General features: G+C 45.5%; 1 protein-coding gene and 1 long non-coding RNA gene across 2 annotated transcripts; both read left to right on the top strand.

Moving 5' to 3' along the window:
* Nucleotides 1-1,220: 1,220 nt before the first annotated feature.
* Nucleotides 1,221-4,241, top strand: LOC120639618. Its single transcript, XM_039915482.1, has 8 exons — nucleotides 1,221-1,300; nucleotides 1,387-1,588; nucleotides 2,290-2,328; nucleotides 2,467-2,570; nucleotides 2,759-2,833; nucleotides 3,070-3,160; nucleotides 3,632-3,761; nucleotides 4,164-4,241. Exons 3-7 carry the CDS (start codon nucleotides 2,307-2,309, stop codon nucleotides 3,724-3,726), a joined length of 387 nt encoding a protein of 128 aa, XP_039771416.1. The 5' UTR covers nucleotides 1,221-1,300; nucleotides 1,387-1,588; nucleotides 2,290-2,306; the 3' UTR covers nucleotides 3,727-3,761; nucleotides 4,164-4,241.
* Nucleotides 4,242-13,812: 9,571 nt separating this feature from the next.
* Nucleotides 13,813-18,401, top strand: LOC120639619. Its single transcript, XR_005661520.1, has 2 exons — nucleotides 13,813-13,880; nucleotides 18,154-18,401. It is a non-coding gene; the product is annotated as an uncharacterized LOC120639619 (long non-coding RNA).
* Nucleotides 18,402-20,518: the final 2,117 nt, after the last annotated feature.

Here is a 20,518-nt window from a genome sequence, read left to right on the forward strand (position 1 = left end):
GGCTCTCACCCTCCCAGGCGTCCCTTTCCAGGGAACTTGGGCCCGGTCCATCTCTGAGGACGCCTCTCCAGACTACAATTCGGGTAGTGAGGCTACCCGATTCTCAAGCTGGGCTGCTCCCGGTTCGCTCGCCGTTACTAGGGGAATCCTTGTAAGTTTCTTCAAGCCACCATCGCCTGCCACCACACCTCAAGTCCTCAAGCCGAAGCTCTCCTGCCGCTGCGCGTCCACCCTCCTCCGCCTGGAGTGCCGCCAGTCGCCCTTTCTCCTCCGTCTTTCTTCTTCCGCAGCTCCGCTGCTGCCTCTGCAGATCCGGCGCCACTAGCCTTCCCTCCTCAACTCTTGCGGGTGATCGCGGTGGGCGGCGCGAGGGAGCAGATCGAGGCGGCGCAGGACGAGCTCGACGTGCGGCGGGAGCAAATCGGGGCTTCCCGCTTGCGCGCTGCAGCCACCTCACACACTGCGGCGGCGCTGCTACTTCTCCTCGACGTCCGCCGCCTAAGGCTCCGCCACCTCCTCGGCGCCCCGTGATGTCTTCATCTCCGGTGAGTGCGCCCCTGCCCCCGCGCTCGTTTCCTCCAGTTCTCCTAATCACACGACATGCTCCGTTCCCGCGGGAATCACACGACATGCTCCGTTCCCGCGGGGATCCCCAGAGGAGCTTGGGCCTTTCATCGGATCCCCAGAGGAGCTTGGATCCTAACCGTCATCGCAGATCCGGCATGGGTGCTGTCCGATCCGTGTCCTCCCAGCCGTAGATGCTTCTCCTTCTTCTCTATTGTTTCTCCACGACACTTAATTTGATAGATTCAATCGCAGGAGACGAGTGTGTTTCACCTCAGGATCAACCAGGGGCTACTGGACTACACAAATTGCCACCGAACCCTCCGGCCTGAAACTTACCACTGCAGAGCGTACACGGTCGGTGAGATGTTTACCATGTTTTGTTTTTTCCTAGCTCAACTTCTTCTCTTATTATTTCCCCCTTTCTTGTGCTTCCTGACAGTGCCGCCAGTGCATCCGCGGTCAAATCTATTGTCGTGACTGTATCCACCGCCACCATTGTTTGGCTACTGATACTCACTCCACCTGCGATTTGCTGAACAACATCATTGCTCAGATAAAGTTCAAATGCGACTGCAATAAATACATTCCTTACTGCGAGTTTCTAGAACACCAGCGTGAGTGCCCTTTTGCCAAATATTCCACTCATACTGCCCGGTGGAGGAAGTGCATCCTGAAGACAAGTTTCCTTCAGTGTTCCGAATGCAAGGTTCCTCTCCGGCCTCCCATTTTCTCGGTGAGCTGAGCTCTGACTGAATTAATTTGGATGCAGCTTGATTTGATTTTGGTTTCTCTGTTCATGCTAACCTACCCTTGTTGCAGCTTTGGTTTTGTAACCGTCTCATTTGTAGCGCCTGCTACCATGCTGATCTCGGCACCTACCGTCACTGTACTGAGCTCGAGTACCTCCTCCAAGGTATAACGGTCAAATGCGTTGCCTGCAAACAATACCTTCCATTCTCCACATTGGGGTCCCACCAGGTTGGCGATTGCCTCAAGCATAAATTGCAAAACATCGCCCCAGGTTAGTGCCCGAAAAAAGTTCTGTGTTAATACATACCTCCCACCTCTGCTTCCCTCTTCTTGCATCCACATGGTTGTTTGAATGGTGCCAATGCTTGGATGGTTGTGCTGGTATAGCGCCCGCTTTCTAGTGCTAGCCATTGCATGGGTGCTGGGCCAGCCATTTTTAATTGGTTCTTGGTTTGTGGTTGGTTGTTATTTTTCAGACTAGTATTGTATGAATGTATATTGGATGCTCCACTCTGTCTGCATTGACCATGAATCCATATGCCTTTTCTGCCTGCTGCATGGCCGGTTCAATAGTCATCAGATACTTGCATTAGGTAGGTTGCAAAATTTGGAGGAGCAGCATGTTTCATTTTTTAGTTTGTGGTTTTTAAGCGTTAAATGGGCTTGGCAGTTTGGATTTTCGACAAGTATTGTATGAATGTATGTTGGATGCTCCACTCTGTCTGCATTGACCATGAATCCAGATGCCCTTTCTGCTTGCTGCTTGGCCGGTTCAATAGTCATCAGATACTTGCATTGGGTAGGTTGCAAAATTTGGAGAAGCAGCATGTTTTATTTTTTAGTGTGTGGTTTTTACGCGTTAATGTGCCTGGCAGTTTGGAGGTATTTGTCTTGTTTGCGCACTGCATCTTTGTTTCCCAACTTGAGGAAGTGGAGGTGATCTGAGAGTAACCAACTTTATCCTCACTTCAGATGAACAGGAAACCGAGATGGGCAGCAATAGTATCCATGGTATGTAATAACCCTAATTATTGGTTGCATTTTACTCTTTAGGCCATTTGTGCTACTGTCCCTTGGATCTTGCTGACCCTAAACTCACCCCCCCCCCCAAAAAAAAACTATTGGTCCCCTGTGCATTCTTATTTTAAGGGAAACACAAGCGAAAGGCTCCTTTTGAGGTTGGTAAAATGGACAAGCACATTGTTCATGGTGATGAGGTTGGGTATGATGACGGCTCATGTGATGACAACCATGTAAGTTTATTAGCAATTAAACCATTTGTATGCTCATCTCATGATAATTCATCTTAGCCACATTACATTAAGTTGGATTGCTGATTTGTTATGATAGGCCCAAAGTGGTATGTCGACTTTACCAATGGATGCTGCGCCACATTTGATCTACAGATCTTTTAAAGTTTAAAAGCCTTTGACTTTTCTAGGGCACGAGTGAGGATGTGTTCAGTTGTGAAGATGATTCTGTTGACAAAATGGATGAAGGGGAGGAAATTGAAAAGGTGTGTTGGGTGGTTGTACTTTTCTCTATATTCATCTTTAACATCAGTTGATTCGCATGCATCTTATGTACCCTAGCCTCATGTAGCACCTTTATTTAAAGGAGTTTCTTGTGTTCTGGCATGTGTTGTACCCTTTAGAGGAGCAAATTGATAATAGATCCCATAGTTGAGGCTATTACTGATATGCGGCTTCACGTCTCACTCTTGTGTTTTGTTTGCTTGCTTGTTCATTGTAGCCTGCGACTGTCAAAAGGGTGGCTAAGAATGCCTTTAAGACAACTTGTGATAGGAAAGCAAAGATTGCAATGCCATATGGGCAGAAAACAGGTACTTGCTCGCCTGCTGAGTTTATCTAATACACTTTCTTTATGGATTAATTATACATGTGCCATGTTAGAGTTGGCTTACTAGAGAATATTGTTATGGGCATGCTATATTCAATACTGATAGGAAGTGCAATGGTGAATATAGGAAGTGAAATACTAATAGGGAGGGAGACCATAGTGGAAATAGTAGGGGCGGGTAGTCTAGGCTGCTTTTTGGTTTTGTGCCCACTCCTAGGAAGTAGGATGGCTAAGTGTCCCTAAATCCTTTCTATGGTAGACCAGGCTTTCTGATAGGCTAAGTGTCTGTTCTCTTCAGTTTGCTTTTTTTTTTGGGCAATTTCCTTGTATGCCACCAAGAAAACAGCTAATCTGTCAAATGCTATCGGCTGTCAATGACATGTGGGTCCAGCCAATTGCATATGAGGGATTTAGTGGTTATTGAATTTTCCTTTTATTTTCTTTATCGTCTTAGTTGTTGCAGCCTTCGGCAATGTGTACAGCCGTGGGTGTGCAACACGAGCAAAAAGGAAGGACACGAGGCCAATGAGGATCAGCTCTGGTGACTAGGACCCAGCTGTCTTTTGGATCAGCGATCAGCACAGGTGTCTAGCACCTAGCTGTCCTTGAATTACTTCATCCACTTTGAAAATTCTGGTCGTATTAGACATTGAGCTTTGACCACTAAAAGCTATTGAAATTTATTTATAAAATGAAATGAAATGAAATTATAATATAAAGGAAGATATTTTCGAGATGAATCAATTTTTTATGTAGCAAATCTAACTAGTTCTAATTTTTGTTGGAAAAAGCTGAAAGCTTTTGACTTAGATTATCAAAATGAAGTGAGTACTTTCCTTGCTTTCAGTTTCCCTAATTTCAGCAATGTGAGAACTATTTCCTTACCTAAAGATTGTAAGGTAGCATCTCTAATAAAAAACTGCAAGCAATTGGTTCATCAAATTAGTTTCTCTTTTATCTCTCCTCTCAAGCATTGCCAACTGCAGCCCAGGCCAGCGCGTCGCCGTCTCAACGCCGCCGCATCACAACTCCCCGGAAGCCACCTCCACCACGGTTTGTTCCTCATCGCCAGTCACCCGCAGCAGGAGTAAGTGAAACATAATTTTTCTATAAGTAAAATTTTATGAGCTCTTGTGACTGACAGCTCATCCTACAAAGCAGGCAAGCAACAGACCAAATGTTAAGCTTCCAACATCCAGTGGGAGCAGTTCTGCGAGCAGGACGCAGGACGCCTATATTGTTGTAAGCTAGTTATAAGGTTTGTAATAGCCGCGTTCGGCTTTGGCATCTTGAGCAAATTAATGGCACTTTGAGGCAATGTGCGATTTCAACTTATTACAGATAATGTAGTCGAGATCAGAATCACATTTCTCCAGGGTATGGCCACTGCACTTACACTATCATGTTGGCGAATTCTTCCACCAACGCACTAGCATATGCCTTGGAAGATCCAGTGAACTGAACCTTCAGCTTATCCATAAGCTCTCTGGCAGTAGTGCAATCTGTTAGTGATCCTCTGATAGAGTCCACTATGAGGTGTCTTATAATCATCAAACACTTATTGTTTGATCTTTCCCACTTTATCTTGAGGAATCCAAACTGGAAAACTCTTTGATCATAATCATATCATCAAACACTTATTGTTTGATCTTTCCCACTTTATCTTGAGGAATCCAAACTGGAAAACTCTTTGATCATAATCATCTGAGCCTGGAACAGGCTCTGTTGGTTTCTCATTTTCGAGTGCATAATCCAGCTCACCAAGAGCAAGCAACATTGTCACTTTCTCCCGCCATGTAGAGTAGTTACTCCCGTTTAGCGGTTCTATCGTTGCCATGTGAGCAAGAATCAAGGCAGCATTTGATCCTTCATAAAACAACACAATTAATTAGAACAGACTCAGATGAAGATACTATATCTTGCTTGCATGAATTAAAATCAACGTTGGTCAAAATTAATACATGCTCACGTAATAAAAACAATAATCAATCTTCTAAAAAACATCGTTGGATGAAAGTTAGAACCAGTAATAAATAATCGATCATCTAAGATTCATCGTTGGATGAAAAATTTGAATTTATCATATCTGATCATGGTTCATCATTAAAATTTCAACGTTGGTTAAAACATTAATGACGACAAAACATCTATGAAACATGCAATTCTCTAAATTCATTCACGTTGGTTTTAGAAAACAGAGAATAAACATGTTATAAATATATCAGCAGCGGAAACAGTGTTATAAAACTGTATCTAAATTAATCTCCATGACATAATTAATAATTAAAAGAAAATATCTCAAAAAATTTAAAATAAAGCCTCTCTCTTTTGGGCCTGGGCTGCCAAAACGGCCCAGCCTGGTATCAGGCGGCGGCGCGGACGGCAACTTGGGCCTGGGCCGCCAATTCAGCCCAGTCAGGCGGCCGCGCCTCCCCGCCTCGATCACCGCCGTCCATCTGGATCGGACGGTGGGTGGCGTTCCGGGGGGGTATATAACGCAAAAATCTCGTGCCCCCCCCCAACCAAACCCTAATCATTTTCTCCTCTCTCCCCCACATCTCTTCTTCCTCCTCTCTCTCGGCGACGGCACAGGAGGAAAATGGCCGGCGCTGTGGCGCGGCAGTTCGCCGGCACGCGCGCTCCCCTTGCGGGTGAGCGCGCCACCGTCGAATAGCCGAGCTTCGGTGCTGAGAGCCCCGCGCGGTGGTTCTAGACCGACGGCAGCAGGGCCACGGTGTGTATCTCACCCTCTCGGGTGTGTTCTTTCTGTGAATTTGCAAGGGGTTTTTCTCGGGTTAGGCTTCGTTTTTTGGGGTACGGATGCGATCTTATCTTCTCTGTGTTCTTGCTGAATCCGAGATCTGGTCTTTATCTTCCCAAAAGGGGTTCGATCTAGGGTTAGGGTTAGGGTAACCCAACTGATACCATTGATAGAAGTCAAAAACCGATAGGATCTTCTACCCTAATACCACTAGCCACTAGATCAATATGTAGAAATGGTTTTGGTGTTCAGGATCCATTAGGGCCGAGAGGGAGAGGAGATATCTGAGATCCATACCATCGGTTGGAGTGGAAGGAGGGATGAGGGTGTTCTGCAATTCGTGCTGGCAGCGCTCCTCGGTTGCTTTGGCCGCGGCCTCCTCCTAGCGGCGCTGCTCCTCGAGCCGCTGCTGCTCCTGGGCTGCAGCGTCAGTCCCATCTCCGCTGGAGTTGACAGTGTTGTCGGTGATGGTGTTGTCGGCGACGATGTCGTCCGTCATGGCGGTGCGGTGAGGACGAGGGTGGTGGCGGTAGTGGCGATTCCGGGCACTAGGTCGCCGAGCTGATCGGTAGCTGTGGGGACTAGGGTTGCGGAGGGGTACATCGCGTTGGCTTCCGTGCCGGCCCTACCCCCTTTTTTTATATGGCGCCTGTGACCGGGGGCCACAACCAACGGGGTGATATGCGCCCCCGATCAGGGCGCGGATTCTGCGCCCCCGAACAGGGCGCGGATTTGGTTTCCCGTTCGGTCACAAGACCGAAACGAGATCAATCTAACACCTTGACACATATAGGTAACTTCAACTACACAGTCTACAACTTCTATAAACATTGCAAAGCATCAATACTTGCATGAATGCAAGGATAATGGCTCAATAAGTCTGAGAACTGAGAAATGAAATATGTATGAAAAGTAGTTTCTTTGAAAAGCCCATGAATGTCTACATGTTATTTTGAAGCTATTTTTTCCCAGAGGCACCGTTCATTTACAAAGGCAAATTTGGATTTTAAAAGGTCAACCTTCATAAAATCTGAACTAGTTAAATGATATGCATGCTTAGTGTATCAAAGTTGTATGAATGCATTCATATTTCATTCAGATATCTTCTTATACACCATTAATCTTGTAGCGATTGATGATACATTGTAAGAGATTGGTAGTCAAGTACATCGCAAAAGACTTTCAAATCCTAATACACATAGTAGAAATGAATGAAGCAGTACAGAAGTCGGTTATGTGTGCAATTTTAAATCTCTGGACACATCTGTGAAGCTTTGGCAAAAAGAATTCTGTACATGCATATAGCTCTTGGAAATCACTAAAGTACAAGCAACATAAGCACCTGTGGGGCAATGACAGTGATAGAAAATCCCCTAAAACAACAAGCTATAGGTGGAAACCAGCTGGTGCCATATGCTCAAAATCAGCCAATGGTCAAATATGTGGTCTTCCCAACAATAAACACATTTGGGACTGAAAGATATGAAATGAATTGATGAAGCAAACATTTTGACAAGATATGCCATTCAAATAGATTACATCTAGTTGCTCCTTTTTGCATTGCTGTACATAACTCTGTTTCTTTTCTTTTTCTTTTTTCTCTGTTTCTTTTCTTTTTCTTTTTTCTTTTTTTTAACAATGTACATAGCTCTGTTTCCATTTTTCCATATTAGTTTGCTAATCAATAGGGACTTGCCCCACCTGGTTTCTCAAGAAATTTTGGGTCGCACAGTTTGCTAATCCATATTAGTTTCCTCTTGAGCAAATGAGCATCAAAACAGCCAAGAAAGCATGGCCAACAAAATAGCATCCACATAAGTCATCTCAGTAATGGAGCTTACCAAATTCTCAGCACGAGGAAGATTAGCCCTCTTGGCAAGATTTACCGCGAGCTCAAGGTTGTTTAACTGTATATCAAAATTGTGTTAAAACTTAAAAGAAGTATCTGATACATAGATAAGAAAGGGGAGTCCAGAAGTACAGAAGACCATACTTGACCGCTGACAAAAGGCACAACAGTTGCATCATTAACTGTGGCATGCAAAACCTGCCCTCTTCTTTTGATGGCCTAAAATCCACCAGTTGAGGAAGATTCTGCTGTCAAGAATACAGGGTCTCGACTGATTCTATTTTGGTAAACTGCTGCAGCAGTTTCCAAGTCATATACAAAAAAAAGCCCAAGCTCCGCCCCCGAGCCGGATCCTTCGAGTAGTGGAGGAGATCGGCTCTCCAATCAGCAATGGTCTACTGCAATATTTGAACCGAAATATCATCAGCTTGCGGTATGTACCTAGATGCAGCCTGCACCAACCTGTTCGCTTCATCGTTCTGCTCCCTGGGCAGCCAAGCGAGGGTGACTTGGCTGAATCTAGCATCAGGTCCTGGCATTTGATAAACTATGGGTGTAGTAGGTCGCTGAAACAGTTGTAATCTTCCGTGACCTGACGGATTACCGCCTTCGAGTCACCGAAGATTTCAATCGCTTCGGCTCCAGCCTCTAGGAGCAGCTCCAAACCCCTGCAAATAGATTCATACTCGGTCTGGTTGTTAGTGAGCTTAGATTTCAAGCGAATCGCGAACTCGTAAGCTGCTCCCCTTGGAGAGACGATTTGAAGTCCGATGCCGCAACCCGATTTGCAAGTCGATCCGTCAAAAAACATGATCCACGGCCTGATGTCGACGAACTAAGTCGATGGCGCTGCGCTTTCTGTGATGAGGTCGGCCAAAGCTTGCCCCTTGACAGCTTTGGCTGGCTGATACCGCAAGTCAAATTTTGAGAGGGCATACATCCACTTCCCAAGCCGCCCTTTGAGAATGGGCGCTGACAGCATGTGCTTGATGACATCGGCTTTGCAGACCACGCGAGTTTCAATGTTGAGCAAGTAGTGTTGCAATTTGGTGCATGTAAAGTACAGGCAGAGACAAAGGCGTTCCATTTCGCTGTACCTGGTTTTCGTGTTGAGTAGGCGTCAGCTGAGATAGAATACCGCCCTTTCTTTCCCTTGGAAGTCCTGGATCAACACCGAGCCGATGGAGACTCCATCGTCTGATAGGTATACAGTGAAAGGTCGGTCTAGCTGAGGCGGGACCAACACTGGTGGTGAGGACAAGTACTGCTTCAAATCATCGAAAGCCCTCTGCTGCTCCGACCCCCAGGTAAAATCGCTGGCACTCTTGATCTTCACGAAAGGCATGAACGGCTCAATCCTGCCAGAAAGGTTCGATATGAACAGCCTGATGTAGTTCAATTTGCCGATCAAGTTCTGTAGCTGCTTCTTATCTCCCGGAGGTGTCTTCGTTGTAATGGCATTCTTGCTTTTATCACCAATCTCGATGCCACGTTCATGCACCATAAAACCAAGGAACTGCCCGGCTGTCACACCAAACGCGCACTTTTTAGGGTTCATCTTCAAACCATGAAGCCGTGTGCGTTCCAGTACACGTCGTAGATCGGCTAGGTGGGTTCCCGATAGAGCCGATTTAACAACTACATCATCGATGTAGACTTCAACCAATCGCCCGATAAGATCATGGAAGATGTAGTTCATTGCTCGCTGGTACGTAGCTCCAGCGTTCTTGAGGCCGAAGGTCATGACAATCCACTCAAATAGGCAGATATTCCTAGGACACCTGAAAGCAGTTCTGAATACATCTTCCTCTGCCATGAGAATCTAATTGTACCCGGCATTGCCATCGAGAAAGCTCATCATCTTATGCCCGGCTGCTGCATCCACGAGCAAATCGGCCACTGGCATCGGGTATTCATCCTTGGGCATGGCTCTGTTGAGATCTCTGAAGTCGATGCAGACCCGAAGTTGGCCGTTCTTCTTCCGGACAGGCACAATATTTGAAATCCACATGGCGTATCTGCATGGCCGGATGAATCCTGCTTCGGCCATTCTCTGAATCTCGTCTTTGATTTCTCCTAGAATTCTAGGGTTGAACTTCCTAGGAGGCTGAGCATGGGGGCAAAAATTGGGCTTGATCGGTAACCGATGTTCTACTATTGATCGGTCCAAGCCTAGCATCTCATGATACTCCCATGCAAAGCAATCTACAAATTCTTTCAGAAGATCGGTGAGCTGAGATTTGACTTCGCATTCTAGCTTCTTACTGATATACGTCGGGCGGGGACGATTGCCTGGGCTGATGTCGATCTCCTCCAGATCGTCAACCGGTGTAAAGCCAAAACCCAACTTGCCATCCTCTGCTATCTCAGCACTGCAAATCACGTGAGAAGAATGATAATTAAAGAGCCGATGACACGCATTGGCCAATATTATTCCACTGTTAATCGGAAGATGTACATGTATTTTTTGTTGTCGATCGCTCGGATCAGCTTTACACCAGGGTAGGAAATGAAGCTCTCTAAAAAGGGGCCGATCGCTCGTATCGGCCTTACTCTGTGTGGAAGTATTTACGAGTTGATGCCGATTGCAGGAACCGGCGTGATCCCACTTTTTGACTGGCTAACAAAAGACCAATCTTGGCTCTCCCTGCCGGTGAGGCACTCCATTCCTTCTACCCACCAGAATGAAGTCTCTGCCATGGTCACATCGCAGGAATCGTCGGCGGGTACCACTTCCACTTCGTCACCATCCCACTGGATAAGGCATTGGTGCATGGTAGATGGCACGCAGCAATTGGCGTGGATCCAATCTCAGCCAAGCAAAGCTGAGTAAGGTCCCTGTGAGTCCACGATGAAGAATGATGTGTTGACAGTATTGTGTCCAATGGTCAGCTCGACGTTGAGAACACCCTTTGCCGGCGTGGGATTCCCCTTGAAGTCATTGAGGATGACATTGGTCTTGATAAGGTCCTCATCTGTTCTACCGATTTTGCGACACACGGCGTACGCATGAGGTTTACCGCTGCACTAGTGTCCATCATCACTTTGCTGACTAGCTTGCCGTTGATTTAGCCCTTGAGATACAACGGCTTTAAGTGGCGTTACTTATTGTCTGCTGGTTTTTCGAAGACGATGGCTGCGGGGCCTAGACTAAGCTGGGAACATTGACTCTTGGTTCGGTAGAGGGCTATGGAACTCCTCAGGCAAGAAGAAAACCATGTTGATATCGGCCGACCTGCTGGCCCCCCTTTTGGCCGGCAGGATATCCGTCTTAGCCGTGGCTGGATTGGTTTCTACGCCAGTCTAATTTGACGACGTGGCTTGCTGTACTCTCCTCCACACCATCTTGCGCTCTCCTCAGGGGGGTAGAATGGCCATTGGTCCAGAATTCACCTACTTTAGTAGCCGAAGGTAGTTTATCAGTTGATGTGCTCCATTGTGCCGGTGTTGTTGTTGCCACTAAACTAGGAGAATTCCGGTACTTTGAACTTGGGTGGTGGCGGCAGCTAGTCGTAGGCTTCGGGATACGGCTTGGAATATGTAATAACGCCCCATTTCGGGGCAATGCCAAACTGGTTCCTAAGAATCTCGGCCATTTGATCCTGGAGATTAGTCGATCCCATGCCGAGAGAGTGAGCGGCCTGGTTGTGATAAACCAGCCTTATCCTGTATTGGTTTTGCCAAACCAACAGCTCCTGATCCACGGGCTTGTCTCTATTGGCGTTGGCGTGGCCCCCGAGGTTGGCTGGCTTGGTTCTCATCTTCCCGTATCATCCTGTACTGAAGCTGGCACAAATATCCTTCTGGGATGAAGGCTGGCGGCTCCTCATAACAGGCTGGTCTGTCATGAAGATCTTGCAGAGCATGAAGAACGAACTCAGCCTTCGTTCCTTCAGGAGCACTAATCCGGGGCAACTACAGTGGGCGTGTGTAGAATTTCTTCTCTCCCACGTGGGGATTTATCACTAGGCCGATGTCTTGCTCGTATTCACCAGCCAGGATGGACTTGACCACGTGCGCCAAGATGTTATCAATGGAGTTGAGGATGACTTCGACTTGGCGGAGAAGAGCGTGATGAATCATGTAGTTCATCTACTGCCAGAGAGCCTGGCTGTGCTCTTCTGAAGGCACAGATAAATCAACTCCATGGAGAGCCGATTCGGGGTCGCCAATACACTTGATTCCTCCGTGGCGGGTCCACACGAAGTGCTTGAGAACTTTGGACCCCAGGTCCGCCATGACCTAATCATACTTCTGGCGATGTTCGCCGGTGAGGTCTTCCAGTGCTGGTAGACTTGTCTTTCTGTAACACCCGGTTTACAAAGGACATAAACTGAGCAATCATATATGCGCCAGGATCAAGTCACGCATATATACAACAGAATCATCAAGATATCACAACACATGTCACATAAAAAGATATAATAAACGAGTACGGATGTATTTATTACAATAATGACAAAAACATGTCTGATACAGCGGAAGCGATAAAAAGCATAAACGAAACAGAACTCTCCGAAGCTGGGCGCCACAGGGATGTCGACTGGGAGACGAAGCACCTAGAAGTCGTCGAAGTCGCGGATGTAGTCCTCCATGTCGCCGGGAACTGAGCAGCAGTAGGGTATATCCAAAGAGAACAAAAGGTGTAGAGGAAGCAAGAGTGAGTACACAACTTGTACTCAACAAGTATAACACAAACTATGAGGCTCTAAGGTTGGCTTACTCAACTGCATTCGCTTTTAATCTTGGCAAATTTTATTAGAGCTATTTACTACAAGTTGGTGAATTAAACCATGAACCAAGTTACATAGTAATTAAATCAAAATTAATTAAGAACTGTTGAACTGAAACCAAATCACCACCAAACCCATCTAATCAAAAGGAGGATCCGGGCCGCTCATGACCGTGAGCACAGCTAGTATACTAGTTTTACACTCTCAAGAGGTTGCACATCTTTACCCACAAGTCGTGAGCTAAACTAGTTGTTCATCACACTTCCGTAGGTGAGATGACTAGTAAGCACACTACGAGGCCGTTACAAAGGACACATTGGTAAGGTGTAACCGCTAAGGATTCTGGATCAACAACTATGGAATAGGCCTCGAGGGCGTCAAGCACACAGCACAGACGAAGCCTCGTAGCGCGAGGGCCATAGAAGCTTACCACCCTTGCCCCGCAGGTAAGTTACTCCCAAACCAAAATGACCTAATTAGTAAGCCAAGACCGTCCCATTCCAGTCTTGTGGTTGCGCGGTTGTCCCAGGTTGTCACTCTAATGATGTACGGTCCTTATGGAGAGTAGCTAGCACAAAACACAGTGCGAGCCCCCTAAACCAAGTTTCTAGAAAAACATATTTTAAGGAGACGTACACCACTCAAGCACACAGCACCGAGGGTAACGCTCAGAATTAAGTTGCATACGACCATTAGCAAAATTAATTAAAAAGGACCATAAATATGTGTGAGAGCGCAGCACATAGCACAACTAACCAAAATGTAACCCAAGGTGTATATAAAGGATAAATGTGGCTAGGAAATCCTTATAGGCATACAGTATTAAAATGCAGTATGAAAATGTATTTAAAGGTGATAGGAAGTTCATGTTATACTTGCCTTCCTCAAAGTTCTCCTGCTGCTCAAACTGCTGAAAGGGCTCTGAAGCTGGCTCCTGGTACTCCTCCGGTGGCTCGGCGTCTAATCACGATCGCAACACCGAAACAATCATAGAGAACAAGCACATACATGCAAACAAAGCAAATGCTAAGAAATAGTACAACATTACATAAAAACAGCGCATAAAACTGATGTAAAACTATTCTACGCATTACAACGATCGCGTGGGCGCGAAAACCAACTAAAACGGAGCTAAAACGTGAAAACCAGAGCTAAAACTAGGTCCAGGGACTAAACTATGAGAAAAACTAAAGCTCCAGGGGTTCTGCATAAAAACCAAGGACCTAAACATAATTAACAGGTAGATCTAGGGGTCGGCGCATAAAAAGTAATCTGTAATTACAAATAGGTCTTGCTGCTGAAGAGAAGACCGACGACCAGGACTACCAGGAGGCCCAGGAGTTCTACGAGGAGCACTCAGGTTCACGCCCATCTATGACTTGGATCCCTATTAGGCGTTACATGCTAGTTTGCTGCTGCTTTACTTGTGTGTGAGAGATAAGCCTGCACGGCCTACTTATTTACCCTATTCCTTGCTCCCTATGATTCCTTGGTGGATTCTTGGATGCTTTGGCTACTATAAGAGTGAATGGGTATGGGATTCCATGATATGATAGTCTTGGCATGCATGAGACCCACTTTGTGAGGAGCCAAAGATAGGGCTTTTAGCGGGGGCAAGCTACTGGCCGGGAATGTGTATTGGGTACATTCTGGGGAGCACCTGTGGCGGGTGCGGGAAGAGAAGGAGGGGCGATACCTGTTATGGGTGCCCAAGGAGAGGTGAGACCTATTATGGGTGCCTTTGGCGGACCACTGCGGAGGACTGCGAGGAGTGCCTGCCCCGGCTTCTTATGGACATATGTGGTATCTGAGATTTGTAGAACTTTTCGTGCATGCAACTTACCCACTGTGATGGTGGATCCGTGTAGCGAAAATGGCCTCTCATGCCATATTTCAATATAATGTTTTGGCGATTGATGACACACACAACACTTGGACTAATATAATTGTTAAGATGACTATTCTCAGGCTTTTAGGTTCAAGTGATGACAAAGAGAAGAGAGGCGTAGCAAGGCCCGAAGGGCCACCCCTACGGGGGTTTCGCTACCCGGTTAGCGGACGGGGGTCGAGGGGGAGCCGCCCCTCGCGGGTCTCAGGGCAGCGCCCTGAAACCTCTTCGGTCCAAAGGACAAGAATCGAAGAGACTGTGAAGAAATTCAATACACCGGTTGAACCGACGTTAAGGAAAAGACACACGCCGGTGTAATTGTCCAGAAGCTGGAAACTGAAGATACACTCACCGGATTAACCGACGTTGAAGAAAATGCATACGTCGGTGCATTGCCAAACGAAGACCGATGAAAATACATACACCGGTTGAACCGACGATGCATCGGTCAATTGCATTGGTTCAGTTGTCCAGAGAGGTGGTTTTTGGAGGAACGTGAAGAAGTTACAATCACCGGTTAAACCGACGCTAATTTTACATACACCGGTTGATTGCATCGGTTAAACTGGCGATACACCGGTTAATTGCTAACGGCTAGTTTTTCACGTAGCAGTTTACATACACCGGTTAAACCGATGATGGCTTTTGGGGTACGTCGGATTAGCCGGCGTTACGCAGTTTTCTGGCAGCTTTTCTCCAACGGCTATATTTGCTTGTGCTGCCTATATATACCCCCAAGGCCGGGTCATTTGAGAGTGCTGGAGTTCAAGGAAGTATACAAGAGCTAAAGATCATCTCCAACCACCATAGAGCTTCATTGTACATCATATAGGCTTAAGCACACTTGTGAGAGTGCTTAGTGCTTGTTTAGGCTTAGTTCTTGAGAGAACTAGCTTGAGAGAAAGTCTTGCTACGGCAAGCAACTTGTGTACTCGTCGTGTGACCCTCCGACTTGGTGTGGAGTGGCAACGACACTTTGTGCGGGGAAGGAGGCCCCTACTTGGTGTTAAAGCTCCAAGATAGTGAAGACGGTGCCGTGGTGACGCTTCGAGATAGACGGTGGCGGTGACCTCGTCTTTGTGACTTGGCGTCACTCAGGGTTTACCTTTTCGTTTTTTTTCCGAATCCCGCCGTTTGCCGGAAACGAAATTTCGGCCGAAATTTCGCCGAATTTCGCTAATTCCGAACGGAAAGAGAATTCAAATTCAAAAAACGAAATTTCGGTGAATTCCGACCGAAATTTCGGTGATTTCGACCGAAATTTCGGTGATTTCGACCGGAAAATGATGTCCGTTGTGATTTTCGTACTGTTCCCGAGGTCAAATGAAAAACTTTTGAATACCAACTTTGTTCAGTTTTTCGAGATCTACAACTTTTGTTTCAGGAACTTTTTCATTTGAGCAATGGTTTGAAAGTTATTTAATTATTTCAAAAACTACCAATTAAAAGTCTTGTCATTTCATGTGACAACTTTCATTTTCTCTCTTAGGCCTCAACTGGACTTTTATTATTCTTGTTATGGCGGATATTCCTATAAATTTTTAGGGACATTAGTTGATCCAATTGAAAGTTGTTTTAAATCCAGGACAAACATGATTTGAATTGGTTATCAATTCATGTGACAGTGTTTGAATTTTTTGTTTGATTCAATTTGTATAGAGAATTGTTAAAGCATTCTGAAAGGTGTGTTTTCCGGCAGTTTTCCAACGGAAAGTTTTTCCCTGCTCTATAGATGGTGACAATTCTCTTGTGGCCTAAGATTTTGGTCACATGCATGCTGTGGATGCAAGAATTTGACCTTCTCTTCTTATCCTCGGGACTGGAATGGCGTCGGAGGAAATTCACTGGAATAAGGTTACAGTCACCGACCTACTATTGCAATGCAAAGCTTTCTTCCACGAAGTGGGGGCAGATCAAAGGCCACAACTGACTTAATCTGCAGTTGCCAATGGAGAAGAATTGCCAATGGAATTTAACATGTATCAGCAATGGCCACAACTTCAAAAAAAAAAACTCCCAAGTCTCCACAGTTACCGGCTACAAAGCTAGAAGAAGAGCTAGATCGAGGGCCTGGTTAAGAATAATAGACTACAGCAGACAGAGGGCTTTAGCTGCCATCTCATTCGATCTCACCGCTACATACAAAAGAAAAGAGCTGCTAGATGATAATATAAAAGCAGATGCAAAAGGCAAAAGCGAAGCAAGATTGACGACGAGCCTAATTGGACAGCACGAGGAAACCAGATCTACTAGTCTACTGATGAGAGTATAGTCCACCCGGGCCGGCCGATGGATCATCATCCTAGTTGTAGGTATGCATATGAAATTGAATAGGTACCTCACCAATATCATGATAAACCAAAGTCTAGTTGAAGTCGAGGGGAGAAAACAAATTTTTGCACATGAAATGACGAGTCATTCAAATTACGGTTTCAAATGTTAATTTTAGCCTAGCAAATGATCTTAGATTTGAGTGTGTTCTAGTCCTATTTGCTTAGAAAAACACCTAGTTTTTTATCATATTTTTTACATATTTTTTTACAAATTTTTTTGAATTTTTGAATTTTGAAACGAAATTTACCGAAATTCTACTTCCCGGTAACTACCGAAAACGAAAAAAATACCGAAATTTCGCCGAAATTTCACCGAAATTTTGAACCCTGGCGTCACTTAGCCTTTGCTTGTCGGGAGCCTTGGAGGCGTGGCAAGACGGTGATCAAGCGAAGAGACTCGGCATCCCACTTGTTCTTTGTGAGCAAGTGGCCGTGGACGTAGGGAGGGACTTTGGTGTCCTAACCGAACCACGTTAAATCGTGTGTCTTGGTGTCTTCACGGGAGTTTGCATATCCTCTCCCTTACCGCTTTACTTACCGCATTACGTTTCCGCATTTACTCTTTCTTGCTTACCTTTACTTTCCTAGTTAGTTTGATTAGGATTGGCTATAGGTTGCAAGTCTTTTGGGGTAAGTAGAGGGTAGCATAGATAAACTTTAGTCATAACTAGCATGTGTAGGACGTGTTAGGTTTATCTTATGCAATTAGATTGAGCCCTAGGATAGAAAAGCGATTAGCGACCCTATTCACCCCCTCCCCCTCTAGGGTCGGACACCCCGGTGATCCTTACAATCCGGTCTGAGCTAGCTATGTGCATCACCAGACCTGTCAGGAGTAGGGAAGTGCGGGGGAGGCCCGATGCGGGAGGAGCATGGGCGCTTGTTAGAACTTCGAATGGTAGGAGGAGGGCCACACAACTCCAGGGTGACCCGACCACGAGGGGGTTGCATCCCAACCTGGGGGGACAGGAATGGTGCCGTAGCGGTTAGTCTTGTTCCGGTGCTTCGGAGTCAGTCGGAGTAGCTTGCCGGCTGGATTCGGGGAGAGTGGGTACAGGTGCAAGACCCATACAGGGTGAAATATATATGTATAGCCGCGTACTCGGTCATGTACTTCTCCTACACTTCTGTTACTTCATTTAGAGTAGTTAACCCAGCTTTCTACCTCCCTCTAGTCCACTTTCCCCTGTGGAGTCAGCTGAGGTGCAGGGAGAGAGAGTTCCTGCACCGACTTGGGTTTGTAGTTGACCGGTGCCGGTATGGCCCGTGTCGGAGAGTGACAGATGACTTGTATATATACTTGTGCTTGCATAGAAAACCTCAGCCTATCCTTAGCTACTTTTTGTACCTTTGCATCCACTTAAAGCTTGTATACGGATGGTGACGTGAACCTATCCCATCCTTGGGGATAGTTTGGCAAGATGCAGGATCCGATCAGGAGTTCGACACCAACAACGATGGATGGTACGATTGAAGCTTAGAAGCCCGTGCTACGCTCAAGTGCTGTCTGTGGAGGTGAAGTTCGAGATGAAGGAAGGCCTGAAGACCAGCTATCGCTACCATTTTCTGTTTGTTCCATTTGAGCCCAATGGGCTTGTAATAAATTATTCGTACTGCAAATCCTCTGGATTTTGTAATAATTAAATCCATGTTTGAACCTTTTTTAAGTGAGTATGAACTGATTTACTGCGTGAAATGAGTTCTGTATGTGATAGCTACTGATCCAGAGACTATCACAACGATACAGGGATTCGGGTTCTTCGTTCGAAAACCCGAGTCGTTTCATTGAGGAAGTTAAAAACCTTTTGTCTCAAAGTTTTGAGATGAAAGATATGGGAGTGGCTGATGTGATTTTGAACATTAAGCTACTGAGAGAAGGCAATGGTGGGGTTACACTAGTGCAGTCCCACTATGCGAAAAAGATTTTGAGTCGCTTTGGATATAGTGACTGCAAATCTGCTCCCACGCCTTACAATCCTAGTGTGATGTTGCGAAAGAATCGAAGAATCACAAAAGATCAATTGAGATATTCTCCAATATCATTGGCTCCCTTATGTATTTAGCTAGTGCCACGAGACCTGACATTTCGTTTGCTATGATTAAACTCAGCATGTTTGTCTCAAATCCTGGAGATGAACATTGGAAGACTCTCGAGAGAGTGACGCACTATCTAAAAGGCACCATGAGCTATGGAATTCACTATTCTGGGTATCCTAACGTACTTGAGGGCTATAGTGATTCGAACTGGATATCTGATGCTGATAAAATAAAAGCCACAAGTGGATATGTATTCACACTTGGAGGTGACGCTGTTTCTTGAAAGTCTTGCAAGCAGACCATCTTAACGAGGTCAACAATGGAAGCAAAACTCACAACATTGGATAATGCCACAGTTGAGGCTGAGTGGCTTCGTGAGTTGTAAATGGATCTGCCGGTGGTTGAAAAACCAATACCGGCTATCCTAATGAACTGTGATAATCAAACTATGATTGTCTAATTGAACAGTTCAAAAGACAATATGAAGTCATCAAGGCATATGAAAAGGCGGTTGAAATCTGTCAGAAAAATGAGAAACTTCAGAGTAATAGCATTGGACTACGTTCAGACTGCTAAAAATCTGGCAGATCCTTTTACTAAAGGTCTCTCACGGAATGTGATTGACGAGGCATCGAGGGAGATGGGACTAAGACCCACACGAGAGTTATGTCATAGTGGTAACCTATTCTATTTGATCAGAGATCCCATGAATTAGGATAGCGAAACAAACTATTGACTAACTGAGAAGGAGAATACTATTGTATAAACCCACTCCGTTAAAGATGCACTTTCTCTTTTTACTGCATGGCAGGTTGGTGAACAGCTTAATGTGATCTAAGTGGCTTCTTGGAAGTAAAGATGTTGCCCTGTAGAAACATCTTTTGAGAAGCACACCTATATGAGTTCGGCTGCTAGTCACAGTCTATAAGATCGGGTAATTTCTAGAGACTCATGAAAGGCCTCGAAGTATGACTTATATGCTTCAACTAGAGGGGATGTTTGTTGTAGCCTAGTACTAGAAAACGACTTTGGTGAAACTCATTTCGCACAAAACTGTCAATTCAAGGTTTAATCCATTGTTCAGTTTGTGAATGAGTGTAACTCTTATTCTAGATGGATGTTCAACTTAACAATCTTCGTCAAAAGTCTGGTATATCAAAGAATAGTGAATTCAAGAATATTTAACATGTGTCTTAGAATTTGATGGGAATTGTTAGATTTAGTATGGGCTTGGCTCATATTTTATTTAATCAAACCAAATAAATTCTAAGATTCGTATTAAATATTGCGCATTGAGAATGTTGGATGCAGCCGTGGTAACGCTAGCCTATGTCCATAACGTACGTGATGCATGCTATTCAAGCTAATTAGAGCTGGAAATAATGTACGTGGTGCATGATGCATGCCACTCATGCTAATTGTGGGCAAGAGTAACCAATGAGGAAACTTAATGAGAGGTTTATGGGAGTTTTTACTCCACGCTGGTGGGCTGGCCTTGCCTCGGGTGTCTGCACCTCTTCAGCTTCTTAAGCTGCAAAATAAATAGCAAGACTCGCTCACGGTTTTGTTCAATCGAAGGCGCACTGGTTTCCACACTTCTGTCACGTCCATAGCATCTCCGTTCTAGTAAGTCTGGGTGCACAGATTTGTTGGAAGAGCAGACCTCCGAAACTCCGTCATATTTGAGACTCTGTACCGAGTTGAGGGCAATCAAGTTTTTGGGGAGCGTATCGGCACGAC

This window comes from Panicum virgatum, chromosome 7K (assembly GCF_016808335.1).
Source record: "Panicum virgatum strain AP13 chromosome 7K, P.virgatum_v5, whole genome shotgun sequence".
In the NCBI taxonomy this organism is placed as follows: domain Eukaryota; kingdom Viridiplantae; phylum Streptophyta; class Magnoliopsida; order Poales; family Poaceae; genus Panicum; species Panicum virgatum.

Bases quoted from the DNA above. Each gene is read 5' to 3' on its own strand.
- LOC120639618 (XM_039915482.1), top strand. From the start codon at position 2,307: ATGGGCAGCAATAGTATCCATG. The intron at 2,834-3,069 runs GTGTGTTGGGTG...TGTTCATTGTAG, and splicing joins AAGGGGAGGAAATTGAAAAG to CCTGCGACTGTCAAAAGGGT. The intron at 3,161-3,631 runs GTACTTGCTCGC...TTATCGTCTTAG, and splicing joins GCCATATGGGCAGAAAACAG to TTGTTGCAGCCTTCGGCAAT.